The 18,664-nt window shown below is 43.5% G+C and overlaps 1 protein-coding gene across 2 annotated transcripts in view; it reads right to left on the bottom strand.

The window, feature by feature from the left end:
* The window catches only part of cpne5b (copine Vb), a 213,174-nt gene that overhangs the window by 30,884 nt on the left and 163,626 nt on the right, over positions 1-18,664 (bottom strand). For both annotated transcript variants that reach the window (XM_041887333.2, XM_041887335.2), the window contains 4 exons: positions 13,932-13,973; positions 13,518-13,593; positions 10,738-10,791; positions 7,709-7,770 (listed from right to left, as the gene is read on the bottom strand). In XM_041887333.2, coding sequence (XP_041743267.1) covers positions 7,709-7,770; positions 10,738-10,791; positions 13,518-13,593; positions 13,932-13,973 — 234 coding nt within the window. The remainder of the gene's footprint in view (positions 1-7,708; positions 7,771-10,737; positions 10,792-13,517; positions 13,594-13,931; positions 13,974-18,664) is intronic.

The following is an 18,664-nucleotide window of genomic DNA, read 5'->3' as shown; positions in this document are numbered from 1 at the left end:
GCTCTGTTTTTTTGTTAATTCTTTCCAATGTGACATGTTATTGTCTTTTTGTTTTCTCATGATTTGGTTGTGTCTAATAGTGTTGTTGTCCTGGGGCTCTGTGGGGTCTGTTTGTGTTTGTGAACAGAGCCCCAGGACCAGCTTGCTTAGGGGACTCTTCTCCAGGTTAATCTCTCTGTAGGTGATGGCTTTGTTATGGAACGTTTGGGAATCGCTTCCTTTTAGGTGGTTGTAGAATTTAACGGCTCTTTTCTGGATTTTTATAATTAGCGGGTATCGGCCTAATTCTGCTCTGCATGCATTATTTGGTGTTTTTCGTTGTACACAGAGGATATTTTTGCAGAATTCTGCATGCAGAGTCTCAATTTGGTGTTTGTCCCATTTTGTGAATTCTTGGTTGGTGAGCGGAACCCAGACCTCACAACCATAAAGGGTAATGGGTTCTATAACTGATTCAAGTATTTTTAGCCAGATCCTAATTTGTATGTCAAATTTTATGTTCCTTTTGATGGCATAGAAGGCCCTTCTTGCCTTGTCTCTCAGATCGTTCACAGCTTTGTGGAAGTTACCTGTGGCGCTGATGTTTAGGCCGAGGTATGTATAGTTTTTTGTGTACTCTAGGGCAACGGTGTCTAGATATAATTTATATTTGTGGTCCTGGCAACTGGACCTTTTTTGGAACACCATTATTTTTGTCTTACTGAGATTCACTGTCAGGGCCCAGGTCTGACAGAATCTGTGCAGAAGATCTAGGTGCTGCTGTAGGCCCTCCTTGGTTGGTGACAGAAGCACCAGATCATCAGCAAACAGCAGACATTTGACTTCAGATTCCAGTAGGGTGAGGCCGGGTGCTGCAGACTTGTGCCCTCTCCAATTCATTGATATATATCTTGAAGAGGGTGGGGCTTAAGCTGCATCTCTCTCCCTCGCTCTCCCCCGCTCTCTCTCTCTCTCCCTCTCCCCCGCTCTCTCTCTCTCTCTCGCTCTCTCTCCCTCACTCTCCCCCGCTCTCTCTCGCTCTCTCTCTCTCTCCCTCACTCTCCCCCCGCTCTCTCTCGCTCTCTCTCTCTCTCCCTCACTCTCCCCCGCTCTCTCTCTCTCTCCCCCGCTCTCTCTCTTCCTCTCTCTCCCCCGCTCTCTCTCTCCCTCTCCCTCTCTCTCTCTCCCTCTCTCTCTCTCTCTCTCTCTCTCTCTCTCTCTCTCTCTCTCTCTCTCTCTCTCTCTCTCTCTCTCTCTCTCTCTCTCTCCCCCTCCCCTCTCTCTCTCCCCTCCTCCCTCCCTCCCTCCCTCCTCCCTCCCTCCCTCTCTCTCTCTCTCTCTCTCTCTCCTCCCTCCCTCCCTCCCTCCCCCTCTCTCTCTCTCTCTGTGTGTGATGTGACCTAAGGGAAAGCTACAGCTTCTCTAATATAAATGTTAAACCTCCTCTTCACCAATCACATCCATCATTTATGGAATTGGGGTGGATAACTGCACTTTCTGTAAGTGTGTGTGTGTGTGTGTGTGTGTGTGTGTGTGTGTGTGTGTGTGTGTGTGTGTGTGTGTGTGTGTGGGGCGTACGTACGTGCATGTAAATGTCAGTGTGTGTAATCACTATGAGAGAAAGCATGTGAGCTGTCTCAGTCTCTTGTCATTACAGAGACTCCATAAGCAGCTCTGACACTGGGGCTGACAGAGACTCCATAAGCAGCTCTGACACTGGGGCTGACAGAGACTCCATAAGCAGCTCTGACACTGGGGCTGACAGAGACTCCATAAGCAGCTAGACCAGACTCTATGTGGTCCGTAGTCGGCAGGGTTACCACTAGACCAGACTCGCGGTGGTCCGTAGTCGGCAGGGTTACCACTAGACCAGACTCTCTGTGGTCTGTAGTCAGCAGGGTTACCACTAGACCAGACTCTCTGTGGTCCGTAGTCGGCAGGGTTACCACTAGACCAGACTCTCTGTGGTCCGTAGTCAGCAGGGTTACCACTAGACCAGACTCTCTGTGGTCCGTAGTCAGCAGGGTTACCACTAGACCAGACTCTCTGTGGTCCGTAGTCAGCAGGGTTACCACTAGACCAGACTCTCTGTGGTCCGTAGTCAGCAGGGTTACCACTAGACCAGACTCTCTGTGGTCAGTAGTCAGCAGGGTTACCACTAGACCAGACTCTATGTGGTCAGTAGTCAGCAGGGTTACCACTAGACCAGACTCGCGGTGGTCCGTAGTCGGCAGGGTTACCACTAGACCAGACTCGCGGTGGTCCGTAGTCGGCAGGGTTACCACTAGACCAGACTCTCTGTGGTCCGTAGTCAGCAGGGTTACCACTAGACCAGACTCTCTGTGGTCAGTAGTCAGCAGGGTTACCACTAGACCAGACTCTCTGTGGTCTGTAGTCATCAGGGTTACCACTAGACCAGACTCTCTGTGGTCAATAGTCAGCAGGGTTACCACTAGACCAGACTCTCTGTGGTCCGTAGTCAGCAGGGTTACCACTAGACCAGACTCTCTGTGGTCAGTAGTCAGCAGGGTTACCACTAGACCAGACTCTCTGTGGTCCGTAGTCGGCAGGGTTACCACTAGACCAGACTCTCTGTGGTCCGTAGTCGGCAGGGTTACCACTAGACCAGACTCTATGTGGTCAGTAGTCAGCAGGGTTACCACTAGACCAGACTCTATGTGGTCAGTAGTCAGCAGGGTTACCACTAGACCAGACTCTCTGTGGTCCGTAGTCAGCAGGGTTACCACTAGACCAGACTCTGTGGTCAGTAGTCGGCAGGGTTACCACTAGACCAGACTCTCTGTGGTCAGTAGTCAGCAGGGTTACCACTAGACCAGACTCTCTGTGGTCAGTAGTCAGAAGGGTTACCACTAGACCAGACTCTATGTGGTCAGTAGTCAGCAGGGTTACCACTAGACCAGACTCTATGTGGTCAGTAGTCAGCAGGGTTACCACTAGACCAGACTCTCTGTGGTCCGTAGTCGGCAGGGTTACCACTAGACCAGACTCTATGTGGTCAGTAGTCAGCAGGGTTACCATTGAAAATATTTCCCTGCTGAAAGGGGTCATGAACCATAAACAAATATGGGAGGCAGGGCGATTTATCCTATTTCACCTCATTACCTGAATGGAACGGCCATTACAGGTGATGTGAATGACACTGAGAGAGAGAGAGAGAGAGAGAGAGAGAGAGAGAGAGAGAGAGAGAGAGAGAGAGAGAGAGAGAGAGAGAGAGAGAGAGAGAGAGAGAGAGAGAGAGAGAGAGAGAGAGAGAGAGAGAGAGAGAGAGAGAGAGAGAGAGAGAGATGAGATAGATAGATAGATAGATAGATAGATAGATAGATAGATAGATAGATAGATAGATAGATAGATAGATAGATAGATAGATAGATAGATAGATAGATAGATAGATAGATAGATAGATAGATAGATAGATAGATAGATAGATAGATAGATAGATAGATAGATAGATAGATAGATAGATAGATAGATAGATAGATAGATAGATAGATAGATAGATAGATAGATAGATAGAGAAAGAGAGAGAGATAGATAGAGAGACAGGAGGTGTGATAGAGAGGCAGAGAGAGAGAGACAGGAGGTGTGATAGAGAGGGAGAGAGAGAGAGAAAGAGAGAGAGAGAGAGAGAGACAGGAGGTCTGAGAGAGAGAGAGAGAGAGAGAGAGAGAGAGTGAGAGAGAGAGAGAGAGAAAGAGAGCGAGAGAGAGACAGGAGGTGTGATAGAGAGGGAGAGAGAGACAAAACAAAAATGTTCTCATGCTTTGTTGATTTCAAAAAAGCTTTTAACTCAATTAGGCATGAGGGTCTGCTATACAGATTGATGGAAAGCGGTGTTGGTGGAAAGCATATGACATTATCAAATCAATGTACACAAACAACTTTTCTCAGGGGCGTGGGGTGAGACAGGGATGCAGCTTGAGCCCCACCCTCTTCAACATATATATCAATTAATTGGAGAGGGCACTAGAACAGTCTGCAGCACCCGGCCTCACCCTACTGGACTATCAAATGTCTGCTGTTTGCAGATGATCTGGTGCTTCTGTCCCCAACCAAGGAGGGCCTACAGCAGCACCTAGATCTTCTGCACAGATTCTGTCAGACCTGGGCCCTGACAGTGAATCTCAGTAAGACAAAAATAATGGTGTTCCAAAAAAGGTCCAGTAGCCAAGACAACAAATACAAATTCTAAGAGACAAGGCAAGAAGGGCCTTCTATGCCATCAAAAGGAACATAAAACTCAACATCCCAATTAGGAACTGGCTAAAAATACTTCAATCAATTACCGAACCCATTGCTATAACCGCTAGTTATCAAAATCCAGCAAAGAGCTGTTAAATTCTACAACCACCTAAAAGGAAGCAATGCCCACACATTCCACCACAAAGCCCTCAAATACAGAGAGATGAACATAGAGAAGAGTGCCCTCTGCCAGCTGGTTCTGGGTCTCTGTTCACAAACACAAACAGACCCCACAGAACCCCAGGACAGAAACACATTTGGACCCAACGAAATTATGAGAAAGCAAAAATATAAATATTTGACACACTGGAAAGAATCAACCAAAAAATAGAGCAAACTAAAATGTTATTTGGCCCAAAAAGAGAGTATACAGTGACAGAATACCTGACCACTGTCTGACCAAATCCTTGACTATGTACAGACTCAGTGAGCATAGCCTTACTGTTGAGAGAGGCCACCATAGGGAGACCTGGCTCTTGAGAGAAGACAGGCTATGTGCCCACTGCCCACATAATGAGCTACACTTCCTAACCTCCTGCCAAATGTATGACCATATTAGAGACACATATTTTCCACAGATCACACAGACCCACAAAGAATTTGAAAACAAATCAAACATTGATAAACTCCCATATCTGTTAGGCGAAATACCGCAGTGTGCCATCACAGCTGCGAGATTTGTGGCGCGTTACAATGAGAAAAGGGCAACCAGTGGAGCACAAACAACATTGTAAATACAACCTGTATTTGTCTGTTTATTCATTTTCCCTTTCATACTACAACTACTTGCACATTGTTACAACACTGTACATATCCAATAATATAACATTTGAAATGTCTATATTCTTTTACAACATTTGTGAGTGTAATGTTTACTAATGTTTCCCTTGTTTATTTCCCTTTTGTTTATTGTCTATTCCATTTGCTTTGGCAATGTTAACATATGTTTACCATGCCAATAACGCCCTTTGAATTTAATTGATTTGAATTGATAGAGACAGGGGGTGTGATAGAAAGGTAGAGATAGAGGGAGAGAGAGAGAGGGAGAGAAAGAAAGAAAGATTGAAAGAGACAGGGGGTGTGATGATAGAGAGGGAGCGAGAGAGATCTCTGAGAAGAGTACCTTTTTCGGAAAGTGAAGTTATTCAGTATGAAGTGTCTGCTTTGGCTTGATGGACCTTCAATGATCTGAGTGGTTTTCAAAGGATTTGCCGTTGCCAGGAGCAACATTCTGATCTGCCTGAGGAAGGCCTTAATAGATATTGGGTTTTCAATAAGTATCATTTTCATTGGCTGACGATCTTTTCATAGATAGACCCATCCTGTTTATTGTCCTTGAACGGAGGTCAGATAATGTTTCATCTTGTAGAGTTACTCCTGTTACAGCCCTTAGGATTGGGGGGTTACCGACTGTCAACACACCCAAGCTGAAGGGCTACTGACTGTCAACACACCCAAGCTGAAGGGCTACTGACTGTCAGCACACCCAAGCTGAAGGGCTACTGACTGTCAACATACCAAAGTTTGAAGGGCTACTGACTGTCAACACACCCAAGCTGAAGGGCTACTGACTGTCAACATACCAAAGTTTGAAGGGCTACTGACTGTCAACACACCCAAGCTGAAGGGCTACCGACTGTCAACAGCAAAGCTGAAAGGGATACCGACTGTCAACACACCCAAGCTGAAGGGCTACTGACTGTCAACATACCAAAGTTTGAAGGGCTACTGACTGTCAACACACCCAAGCTGAAGGGCTACCGACTGTCAACAGCAAAGCTGAAAGGGATACCGACCGTCAACACACCAAAGCTGAAGGGTGTCAGTGAGGTCTGTCAACTCTGTCAAATCTGCTGCATCTGAAAATCCCTGAAACCTCTGAAATATCATCTCTCTGTCTCTCGGTCTGTGTTGGGATGTTGTGATCAAAGCATTGTCCTCTATTGCTTAAAGGGACGCTTCACCACCATAACACAGTCTGTCAGCCTCAATACCTCCAAAGTAGTGCAAAGTTAAGGTGAGCATGTAGCCATCTGTTGTTTATGTACCAGGCTGTGTATATATAGGGTTTATGCCAGGCTGTGTATATATAGGGTTTATGCCAGGCTGTGTATATATAGGGTTTATGCCAGGCTGTGTATATATAGGGTTTATGCCAGGCTGTGTATATATAGGGTTTATGCCAGGCTGTGTATATATAGGGTTTATGCTAGGCTGTGTATATATAGGGGTTTATGCTAGGCTGTGTATATATAGGGTTTATGCCAGGCTGTGTATATATAGGGTTTATGCCAGGCTGTGTATATATAGGGGTTTATGCCAGGCTGTGTATATATAGGGTTTATGCCAGGCTGTGTATATATAGGGTTTATGCCAGGCTGTGTATATATAGGGTTTATGCCAGGCTGTGTATATATAGGGTTTATGCCAGGCTGTGTATATATAGGGTTTATGCCAGGCTGTGTATATATAGGGTTTATGCCAGGCTGTGTATATATAGGGTTTATGCCAGGCTGTGTATATATAGGGTTTATGCCAGGCTGTGTATATATAGGGTTTATGCCAGGCTGTGTATATATAGGGTTTATGCCAGGCTGTGTATATATAGGGTTTATGCCAGGCTGTGTATATATAGGGTTTATGCCAGGCTGTGTATATATAGGGTTTATGCCAGGCTGTGTATTGCCATAAGTATATTATTTGTGGGTTATTAATACGTATGCAGGCCTACTGTATGTATGTGTGGCCCAGAATGCATACTTTTGTGTTTTTAATGCTAATTCTACAATACATGTCTTAAAGAAAGGGAATGAATAATGCATTGGATAATTCCTGTCAGGGCGAAGCGCTGTGAGATGTAAGATGCTGTAAGATGTAAGATGCTGTGAGATGTAAGATGCTGTGAGATGTAAGATGCTGTGAGATGTAAGATGCTGTGAGATGTAAGATGCTGTGAGATGTAAGATGCTGTGAGTTGTAAAATGCTGTAAGATGTAAGATGCTGTGAGATGTAAGATGCTGTAAGATGTAAGATGCTGTGAGTTGTAAGATGCTGTGAGATGTAAGATGCTGTGAGATGTAAGATGCTGTGAGATGTAAGATGCTGTGAGATGTAAGATGCTGTGAGATGTAAGATGCTGTAAGATGTAAGATGCTGTGAGATGTAAGATGCTGTGAGATGTAAGATGCTGTGAGATGTAAGATGCTGTGAGATGTAAGATGCTGTGAGATGTAAGATGCTGTGAGATGTAAGATGCTGTGAGATGTAAGATGCTGTGAGATGTAAGATGCTGTGAGATGTAAGATGCTGTAAGATGTAAGATGCTGTGAGATGTAAGATGCTGTGAGATGTAAAATGGGAGGAGAGGGGAACACACACATATACACACACACACACACATACAAAAAGACACACATATATCTCACATAGTGTGTGTGTATGTGTGTGTCCCCCTCTCCTCCCACTCACCCTCCCTTGATGTAGTCCAGGAATGTGCACTCTGATTCCACAGAGAAGGAGAGGAGGGTCACCTGGGAGGGAAAATACAAACATGAGAAACATGAGACCTCAGTATCCATTCACATCCAGGCCTCCACAGACACACACACACACGCACACACACGCACTAACACATACACACACACAAACACACAAAACAGTCAGCATGTTCACTCAGACAGCTATGCTATCCAAGCAGCTAATCACATCATCCTCCTCATTCTGAAACAAGATGTGGGCCTTGGCGCTAGCGAGCTACTGTCATCACAGACACATGACTGATGAGTTCATTACTACAGAGAGAGAAGAGAGAGAGAGAGAGAGAACGAAAGAGAGAGAGAGACAGCGAGAGAGAGATGGAATGCATTTGTACAAGAGAGAGAAAGAGAGAGCGAGACGAACAAGATTAAGCGAGAGAGCAGATAAGATGCATTTCTACAGCTCTGTCTAGGTTTATGGGAGAGAGGGGGTGAGAGAGAGAAAGATTGAGAAAGAGGGAAGAGATATTATGAAAGGGGGATAGAGAGAGGGTGAGAGAGAGAAAGATTGAGAAAGAGAGAGAGAGAGATTATGAAAGAGGGATAGAGAGAGGGTGAAAGAGAGAGAAAGATTGAGAAAGAGGGACAGAGAGATTATGAAAGAGGGATAGAGAGAGGGTGAGAGAGAGAAAGATTGAGAAAGAGAGAGAGAGACAGAGAACGGATGGGGAAGCCAAGTGGCGCAGTGGTCTAAGGCACTGCATCGCATTGCTAGCTGTGCCACTAGAGATCCTGGTTCGAATCCAGGCTCTGCCGCGACCGGGAGACCCATGGGGCGGCGCACAATTGGCCCAGGGTAGGGGAGGGAATGGCCGGCAGGGATGTAGCTCAGTTGGTAGAGCATGGCGTTTGCAACACCAGGGTTGTGGGTTCGATTCCCACGGGGGGCCAGTATGATTTTTTAAATTTTTATAATGTATGCACTCACTAACTGTAAGTCGCTCTGGATAAGAGCGTCTGCTAAATGACTAAAATGAAAAATGAAATGAAATGGAATGTGGGAGCTGGGGCCAGTAATCAGTCAGGGTAGTGACTGATTACTACCCCCACACTCTGATCTCTCCTGGGGTGTGAGGAGACTTTCATATCCTTCCTTCCTCCCACGTTTCTCTAATGCTTTCGTTGTTCAAGAACACCTCTCTCGTTCGATCGCTGCTTTAACTAAGTTTTATTTTCTTTACATCCTCTGAATTCCTCCTCCGCCCTCGACTACCTCCCTCCATCTGTCATCGTGCTGTACAGTTCAATAGCTGGCTGGCTCTTAGAACTCACGGCTCTGCTCTGTGTGTTTCTCTGACAGAGATGGCCACTATTGTCTAATGTCTATGGACAGCTGCAGCGAATAGACAAACATGTTCCTCTTCTTTCTCTTTCTACACTTTTAACTAACAGGAAGGAGAGAGAGAGAGAGAGAGAGAGAGAGAGAGAGAGAGAGAGAGAGAGAGAGAGAGAGAGAGAGAGAGAGAGAGAGAGAGAGAGAGAGAGAGAGAGAGCTCTGTTCACAAACACAAACAGACCCCACAGAGCCCCAGGACAACAACAACAACAACAACAACAACACAACAACACAACCAAATCATAACAAAAATATAATTACTTGACACATTGGAAAGAATTAACAAAAAAACCGAGCAAACTATAATGCTATTTGGCCCTAAACAGAGAGTACACAGTGGCAGAATACCTGACCACTGTGACTGACCCTTAAGGAAAGCTTTGACTATGTACAGACTCAGTGAGCATAGCCTTGCTATTGAGAAAGGCCGCCGTAGGCAGACCTGGCTCTCAAGAGAAGACAGGCTATGTGCACACTGCCCACAAAATGAGGTGGAAACTGAGCTGCACTTCCTAACCTCCTGCCAAAAGAATGAGCAAATTAGAGACACAAATTTCCCTTAGATTACAGAGATCCACAAAGAATTAGAAAACAAACCCAATTTTGATCAACTCCCTTATCTACTGGGTGAAATACCACAGTGTGCCATCACAGCAGCAAGATTTGTGACCTGTTGCCACAAGAAAAGGGCAACCAATGAAGAACAAACACCATCGTAAATACAACCCATATTTATGTTTATTTATTTTCCCATTTGTACTTTAACTATTTGCACATTGTTACAACACTGTATATATACATAATATGACATTTGAAATGTCTATTATTTTGGAACTTCTGAGTGTAATTTTTACTGTTAATATTTAATGTTTATTAACAGAAGAAGAAGACGAAGAGCACAGGAGGCAGAGAGGAGAAGGGAGGAATGGGGGAGGAGAAAGGAGGAGGGAGGAATGGGGGAGGAGAAAGGAGGAGGGGGGAATGGGGAGGAGAAAGAGGGAGGGAGGAATGGGGAGGAGAAAGGAGGAGGGAGGAATGGGGAGGAGAAAGGAGGAGGGAGGAATGGGGGAGGCGAAAGGAGGAGGGGGGAATGGGGGAGGCGAAAGGAGGAGGGGGAATGGGGAGGAGAAAGGAGGAGGAGAAAGGAGGAGGGGGGAATGGGGAGGAGAAAGGAGGAGGGAGGAATGGGGAGGAGGGAGGAATGGGGAGGAGAAAGGAGGAGGGAGGAATGGGGAGGAGAAAGGAGGAGGGGGGAATGGGGAGGAGAAAGGAGGAGGGAGGAATGGGGAGGAGAAAGGAGGAGGGGGAATGGGGAGGAGAAAGGAGGAGGGAGGAATGGGGAGGAGAAAGGAGGAGGAGCAAATGGGGGAGGAGAAAGCAGGAGGGGGAATGGGGGAGGAGAAAGGAGGAGAGGGGGAATGGGGGAGGAGAAAGGAGGAGGGAGGAATGGGGGGAGAAAGGAAAAGGGGGAATGGGGGAGGAGAATGGAGGAGAAGGGGAATGGGGGAGGAGAAAGGAGGAGAGGGGGAATGGAGGAGGAGAAAGGAGGAGAGGGGGAATGGAGGAGGAGAAAGGAGGAGAGGGGGAATGGAGGAGGAGAAAGGAGGAGAGGGGGAATGGCTCACCGTTCCTGAATTCACATATTTCTTTTTTTTCATTTTCTTTTTGATATTCACCACCTAAAAGAAGAAAAGAAATGACAGAATTTAGAGGAGTCTGTTGTCTGTGGTGGTTCCGGAAGGGAATTCTCTTCACAGCAGGGCATTTTTAGGATGGAAAAAATTATCAATTATGGAAGGAAGGAGCCAGCGATGAGAGGTGTAGTACCAGATATCTCCTGTAGGGAGAAAGGCTGTTTCTCTGAAAAAGAGAGAGAGAGGGTGTGATACATGTTTCATTGGTGTTCCATTAGTGTTGTGTCAAATAATATGCTCCAGTTGACTGTGAAATGTACAGGTACTATTATGTACTATTATTTCTCTAGAAGCCCTTCTGTCTTGTTCTCTCACTCTATTTTCTCTCCCTCCCTCCCCCCTCCCCCTCCGACTCTTCTACACACGTTTCCTCTCCATCTCTCTCTCTCTTTCCCTCTGTCTGTCTCTCTCTCCATCTCTCTTTCTCTGTCTGTCTGTCTGTCTGTCTGTCTGTCTGTCTGTCTGTCTGTCTGTCTCTGTCTCTGTCTCTGTCTCTGTCTCTGTCTCTCTCTCCCTCCCTCTCTCCTCTCTCTCTCTCTCTCTCTCTCTCTCTCCCTCCCTCTCTCTCTCCCCCAGTACCCTCTCCACCTCTGTTCCTCCCTAATTAAGGTCTGTAAACAACATAATGAGAGGGTGTGTGAGAGGGAACGCTACGGTAAAAGACATGGTAGAGGGAGGTATACTAATGGATGGAAGTGTACTAGCATACTAATGCATCATAATGGATGGAAGAAGGTTGAAATACTACTTAAAATAATTTCAAATACTTTAGCTGAGCTTGATTGAGCTTGCTTGTTGCAATGGAACCAATAGAATAGTTGTACAAGTGAAAACCCTGCCCATCTGTCAGACTAAAGCAAACCGGAAAAGTATTTGAAAGATTTAAAATAGCATTTGAACCCAAGTCTGACGGCTGGAAGCCAGGATTGGAGTGGGATGGGATCTGGAGAGGCCAAATCCCTAGTACTGACAGCCTGGAGGTAAGAAGACCGATGGTGTTCAGTGGGATTGACTGTCTGCACATCATGTTGCATGTCTAATAGAGGTGTCGTGGAGGAGTGAGTATCTCTCCCTGAGACCTGAAAACTGCCGTTAGCTCCCCATCATCTTTAGTCCAGGTTTAATCTGAGTCAGCGAACCACCGATCCACAACAGCATTAGTTATCTCACAGTCTAGCAAGGGAGACAGACAAACAAGATTCACCTGAAGTTTCGGCGCCACAGTAAGAATCAAAGTTTAAAGAGGAAACCCTCCTTCTCTCTGGAGACACAGACAAAAGCTGCCTGGTCAAAATAGGATCCCCTGTAGCGCTGTGGGGCAGGGAAGTGACAGGCCCTTATCTAACCTTATGTAAAGGTATGGTTTCTACTCCTGCTCCCTGCAGCTAGTCTAGGCATGTGGTCAAGGACTTTTACTCGAGATAGGGGTATCTGGAGCTGACAATTGATTTATGAATGACTAGGTGATAAAACCAACAGCCACTTTCCATTCTATGATTAATGGTGTGTGAGAGGGAGATGTCTCTGGTCTGACTGAGCCTGCATTTTCATAGACTGAGTTGGTGTTTGTGTAATGTAAGGTACCAGGGAGAGATGGCTCGGGTATGGATAATGTTGATAAGAACTGTCTGCTGTGAATTATTCATTCATTTCATACAAATCCTAACCTTTTGACTCATTCCACACATATGCTGTTTGTCATGTAGACTGAGAGGGTGTATCTTTGCTATAAAATATATTTGTATTGTCTGTATGTCAGAGCTCGACCAGCCTCACTTGCAACCCTATTAATAAGTTTAGAATAAAGTAATATCCTGATTGATGATTGATCTTGTCTCTCCTCATTATTGATTAGAATTTCCACGACAGTATATATGTATGTATCTGTGCATGCGTGTATCTGTGTGTGTGTGTGTGTGTGTGTGTGTGTGTGTCATGCGTGCCTGTGTGTATGTGTGTGCCAGCCAACCAGCCCTAGTTAGCGTAGAGAGATGCAGAGATATTGCATTGCAGAGTGGATGGGAGTCAGAGAACCTCCAGGAGGATTGTTGGAAATAACTGTGATAATTCACCATCCATCTCTCCCCTTAATCCTGTTTCACACTCTTGTTAATGGCACTGTGTGTGTGTGTGTGTGTGTGTGTGTGTTTGTGTGTGTGTGTGTACACTCGTGTTGGCTTCCAGGTGATTACCATGGCTAAACAAATCCAATCCAGGGAAGAGCGCAGTGGGAGATTAATGGAAAACTATTCCTCTGGATAGAAGCACAGGGAAAACACAATGAGAAAACACACGCACACACGCACACACACACACACACACACACACACACACACACACACACACATACACACACACACACACACACACACAAGGGAATTATGAATGTATGGAATAATGATTTTGCTGCCAGGGTTAAACAATACTGAGATGTTTTAAATAAACAAACAAGACTAGAGCGGGGTGAAGGAGGGGAAGGAGGGGGAAGAGGGGGAGGAGGGTAAGTTGGGGATGCATCCCCTTGTTAAAAGTAATGCACTATATATGGAATAGGGTGCAATTTGGGAAACACCCCTAAACTTAGACCTGAGCGAGAAGGCAGCATGGATAAAAAACAACAGATATTTAATCAGTGAACCTGAAGGACTGAAGGTGAGTTGACTCCCCAACAGAGCTGATTAAATAACGGTAATAAAGAAAGAAAGGCCCACCTCATAGACATTGAACTGGCTCTGGCCTCGAGCTAGCTCCCTGTAACTAGTGGTGAACTCCCCTATGAAGTCATGGCTGACAGAGAGGAGACAGAGAGGAGAGAAGAGAGGAGAGAGGAGCGAGGACAGAAAAGGAGACAGGAGACAGGTGAGGAGAGAGAATGAGAGGAGTGAGAAGAGAGAAGGAGAGAGGAGAGAGGAGAGAGGAGAGAGGAGAGGAGAGGGTGGTAAAAACAGAACTTTAACCACTGTAAACAGCCATTATTTCAATAACATAATCATATATAATTATGTACTTGTTTATTTGTTGGTGATCATGGTGCACAAGTTGAATGTTGCAAATCGCTGCACCTCAATATTTTGGCTGCATCTTGACTCAGTTTCATTTCATCCCATACCACTAAATACACTCACCTGCCGTCCCGGTCCCAGTCATACACCTCCACCTTGATCGTCCTGGAACGACAGAAAACATACACCAACAGACAGATGTTACTGAAGCATCCTTTGATCAAGGTTGCCATAGACCAGAGACTCACACATGTGACTTTAGTTTACAGTCAGATAAATCAAAATATCTGCATTGAGAAACCACACAGACAGATGCTACTGAAGCTATAGACGGGTTGCCTGACAACGTCACGGAAACGATGAACGCGCATAGCAGAGGCAGAAGGCCGTGTGTTGTTGTGATTCTGGAAGTTCAGATGGCTAGCAACAATGACAAGAAGCAACAATTCCCTGCAAGCAATTCAAGACAATATCATTATGGTGGGGGATTATAATACTGTTTTAAATAGCTCAATGGACCGTAAAGGAAATCACACCACAAACAATCACCCACATGCTCTTAAGGAAATTGTGAATGTCATGGATACATTAGAACTAGTAGATATATGGAGGCTTAAATATACTGATCTAGTGAGATATACATGGCGGAGACTCAATCAAGCTAGTCGTCTTGACTTCTTTCTTATCTCATTCTCGTTGGCACCAAAAGTAATATAAAACATAGAGGCTCAGAATAAATTAGAGGAAAAACAAAAAGAAATGGAGAAACTTATTCAAGAAAGATCAAGTGTAATATATTATAAAAATAAAGCAAACTGGATGGAATATGGGAAAAAATGCACAAAATTATTTTTTAATCTTCAACATAGGAATGCTACCAAAAATAACTTCATGAAACTGGTTACAATTGACGGAGACACCCATAATTCACCAAATTATATTTTGAAGGAAGAAACAAAGTACTTTAAGCATATGTTTTATTTTCAGTCGCCTCCATCTCCTCTAACTGAAGCTAATTGTAGAGATTTTTTTTCTATTGATAATGTCAAATTAACAGCCACACAGAAAGTCTAATGTGAAGGTGAAATTACAGAGGAGGAATTTCTGGATGCAATTAAAGACTTTAAGTCTGGGAAAACTCCAGGGTTGGATGGCATAGCAGTCGAGGTATACCAAACATTTTTTGATATACTAAGAGGACCGTTATTAGCATGTTTTAACCACTCCTATGTAAATGGTAGATTATCTGACACTCAAGAAGAAGATCTCATTATTACTGAAACAGGATACAAGTGGAAAATATAAAGATCCAGTCCATTTACAAAATTGGAGGCCCCTTACACTTCAGTGTTGTGATTCTAGCAAAATGTATAGCGCATAGAATTAAAAAGGTATTGTCGGATATTATTCATTCTAATCAGACAGGTTTTTTACATGGAAGATACATTGGAGATAATATAAGGCAAGTATTGGAAACAATAGAACACTATGGAATATATGGGAAACCAGGCCTGCTATTCATAGCAGACAAAAGGCAATTGATAAAGTTCGACTGGGGCTTATATATAAATGCCTGGCATTTCAATTTTGGAGAATCTCTTATAAAATGGGTCAAAATCATGTATAGTAACCCTAGGTGTAAAATAGTAAATAATGGCTATTTCTCAGAAAGTTTTAAACTGTCAAGAGGAGTGAAACAAGGTTGTCCACTATCGGCATATCTATTTATTGTGGCCATCGAGATGTTAGCTATTAAAATCAGATCCAATAATAATATCAGAGGATTAGAAATCCAGGGTTTAAAAACAAAGGTGTCATTGTACGCTGATGATTCATGTTTTCTTTTAAATCCACAACTAGAATCCCTCCACAGCCTCATAGAGGATCTAGATACATTTTCTAACCTCTCTGGATTACAACCAAATTAGGACAAATGTACTATATTACGTATTGGATCACAAAAAAATACAATGTTTACATTACCATGTAGTTTACCAATAAAATGGTCTGATGGTGATGTGGATATACTCGGAATACATATCCCAAAGGAAATAAATGATCTCACTTCAATACATTTTTATAGAAAGTTAGCAAAAATAGATAAGATCTTACTACCATGGAAAGGAAAATACCTGTCAATTTGTGGAAAAATCACCCTGATTAACTCTTTAGTATTATCCCAGTTTACCTATTTGCTTATGGTCTTGCCTACGCCTAGCGAACAGTTTTTTAAATTATGAGAAAGAAATATTCAATTTTATTTGGAACGGCAAGCCAGACAAAATTAAAAGGGCATATTTATATAATGAATATGAATTCGGAGGACAGAAATTATTAAATATTAAAGCATTAGACCTATCACTAAAAGTTTCAGTCATACAAAAGTTATACTTAAATCTGAACTGGTTCTCAAGCAAATTAGTAAGATTGTCTCACCCAATGTTCAAGAAAGGCCTTTTTCCCTTTATTCAGATTACAACAACTCATTTGCTGTTATTTGAAAAGGAAATCATCTCCCAAATATCACTATTTCTAAAACAAGCCATAGAAAGTTGGTTGCAATTTCAATTTAATCCTCCAGAAACGACAGAACAAATAATGCAACAAATATTGTGGTTAAATTCAAATATACTAATTGACAAAAAACCTTTATTTTTTGACAGAATGTTTAAAAAAGGTATAATCTTCGTAAATGATATCATCGCTAGGACTGGTGGAGTTATGTCGCACATGCAGCTAACAAAAACATATGGAAATGTCTGCTCTACCCAAAATTACAACCAAATAATTGCAGCCTTACCGCAAAAGTGGAAGAGGAAAGTGGAAGGGGGAGAAAGTAAGGATTATTGTAAAATTAACTGTGTCCATAAGGTGTAGATAGTAAGTATAGACCGGAAGTAGAGGCCTGGGCATTGTTGTTCACTAATTTACTCCAAGTAGGGAAAGGATGGCGGGGTTGAAAAGTAATAAAGGGGAGTATATATATAAAAAACATGGGGGATTGGAAGTGATGCAGACAATTACATTGATAGAAGATACAATCTATCTGCAATATTAAGCTGATCCACCCCCCCAAAAAAAAACAATGACAAGAAGCTGCCATGTGGGGAATCGTAGGTGGCTCGGTTCAGCTCGTTGTATCTTGTTAATGATACCATGTTTTGAGATGTTTTCCCTCGTCACGTCTATGCTAATATGGCTAAAATTAGCTAGCTAGTTAACAAACAACTGTAACGATGTATTTGAGAGACAACAAGTGCTCATTTTGCAAATTGATTTTATGTTTTCAATAAACATTTGGAGAGGAAATATAGTTTATATCTAAGCCGACCTCGTCTGTTTTGCCCCAAGGGTTTGCGCACGCATCGGTTTTGTTGCTAAACAACCCACCCATCTATGGCAGCTATTTCTCCAGTTAATATCTATGGCTCATGGGTGTCATACACTAAATACCCGGATGAAGACAGCTTTATGTCGAACCGTTGGTAAATAAATGATTTCATCGGAGCTGCTAGACTGGGCAGCTTTTCCTTTTTACAGGCTAGACACTGACATGGTACAGTAGGCTTAAAACCATTCAAACAATTAATCACCATCTGTCTATTGTTATTCCAAACATACAGTAAATAATGAACTTTTTGCCTCTGGTCATTATTTCTTTCTAAGGTAATTAATGTATTACAATGTGTGAGTTGTTTTGCATGAATATTCAGATATGTTTTAGACGACTGGGGTTATGATGCAACGAGCTCATTATTCAGAGTTTCACCGAGGCTGTTCAAGCCACTACTAAATAAATAGGGCTCCTTGATAATAAGACTCAGGAAGCCAAGCCTCAGTAGATAACCGATGCTGTTTAATTTCAAGGCTTGGTGCTTCTACCGTTTTACTCCTAAACACAGAATGGCTATACAACAGCAATCATTATAGCACTTTATAAGAAAACCAAATTATAATCAGATGGTGATCCTGAAGAAGAGACAAGACATTACATGTCTGATAATAGTCCTGTGTAGCTCAGTTGGTAGAGCATGGCGCTTGCAACGCCAGGGTTGTGGGTTTGTTTCCCACGGGGGGCCAGTATGAAAAAATGTATGCACTCACTAACTGTAAGTGGTTCTGGATAAGAGTGTCTGCTAAATGACTAAAATATAGATGTAAAATAATAAGACGGCAAGTTGTCAAAGATTACTTTGTTTTATTTATCCTTTATTCCACCAGATCAGCCACATTGAGATTAACATTTTTCAAGGGAGCAGCTGAAAGATTTATCCAGTTCACTGAAATCTCAACAGTCAGTGGAGGCGCAAAAGCCATCACATTAACACTATCCACGGTATTTTAATACAGTCTATGGCAGTTAGAAACTCTGAGATAAAGTTTCACGCTGCCATGGTTGGAAGATACTTTATATCCGTCAAACCAGACTCAGATAGCTGAAGATATTCTCAGAAGAGGATGGATCAACCTATATCAAAGAAAAGTAAAAATTCCTCCGTAACAAAATGAACCGCAGCGAACGTAAAAAAAAAATACCAGCCGTCACATTTTCCCAATAGCAGATGGCAAATTGACGAGGGGTGACATTTTACCAACGCAATGCGTTGAATATATGGTGGCTGAGAGTTTTCTGCCGACTGACAAAACTTTCCAAACATCCTTTTCATCCCTCTCTCCTTCCATCGTCTCGCCCCTCTCACCCAGACGAGACTTAGACATCAGAGACAAAAAATATTCCCTCCCTCGCTCCCTGCCCCTCTCTCTCTCTCTCTCTCTCCCTCCCTTCTCTCTTCTACCTGTAGTGGCCGTATGTTCCTTTGAGCTTATCTTCAAGGTTGTGTGCCTTGTCCCCTGTG

The sequence above is a fragment of the Coregonus clupeaformis genome, chromosome 10, assembly GCF_020615455.1.
Source record: "Coregonus clupeaformis isolate EN_2021a chromosome 10, ASM2061545v1, whole genome shotgun sequence".
NCBI classification, from domain to species: domain Eukaryota; kingdom Metazoa; phylum Chordata; class Actinopteri; order Salmoniformes; family Salmonidae; genus Coregonus; species Coregonus clupeaformis.
Note: the sequence above shows the minus strand (reverse complement) of the source record. Positions and strands in the feature narration are given on the sequence as shown.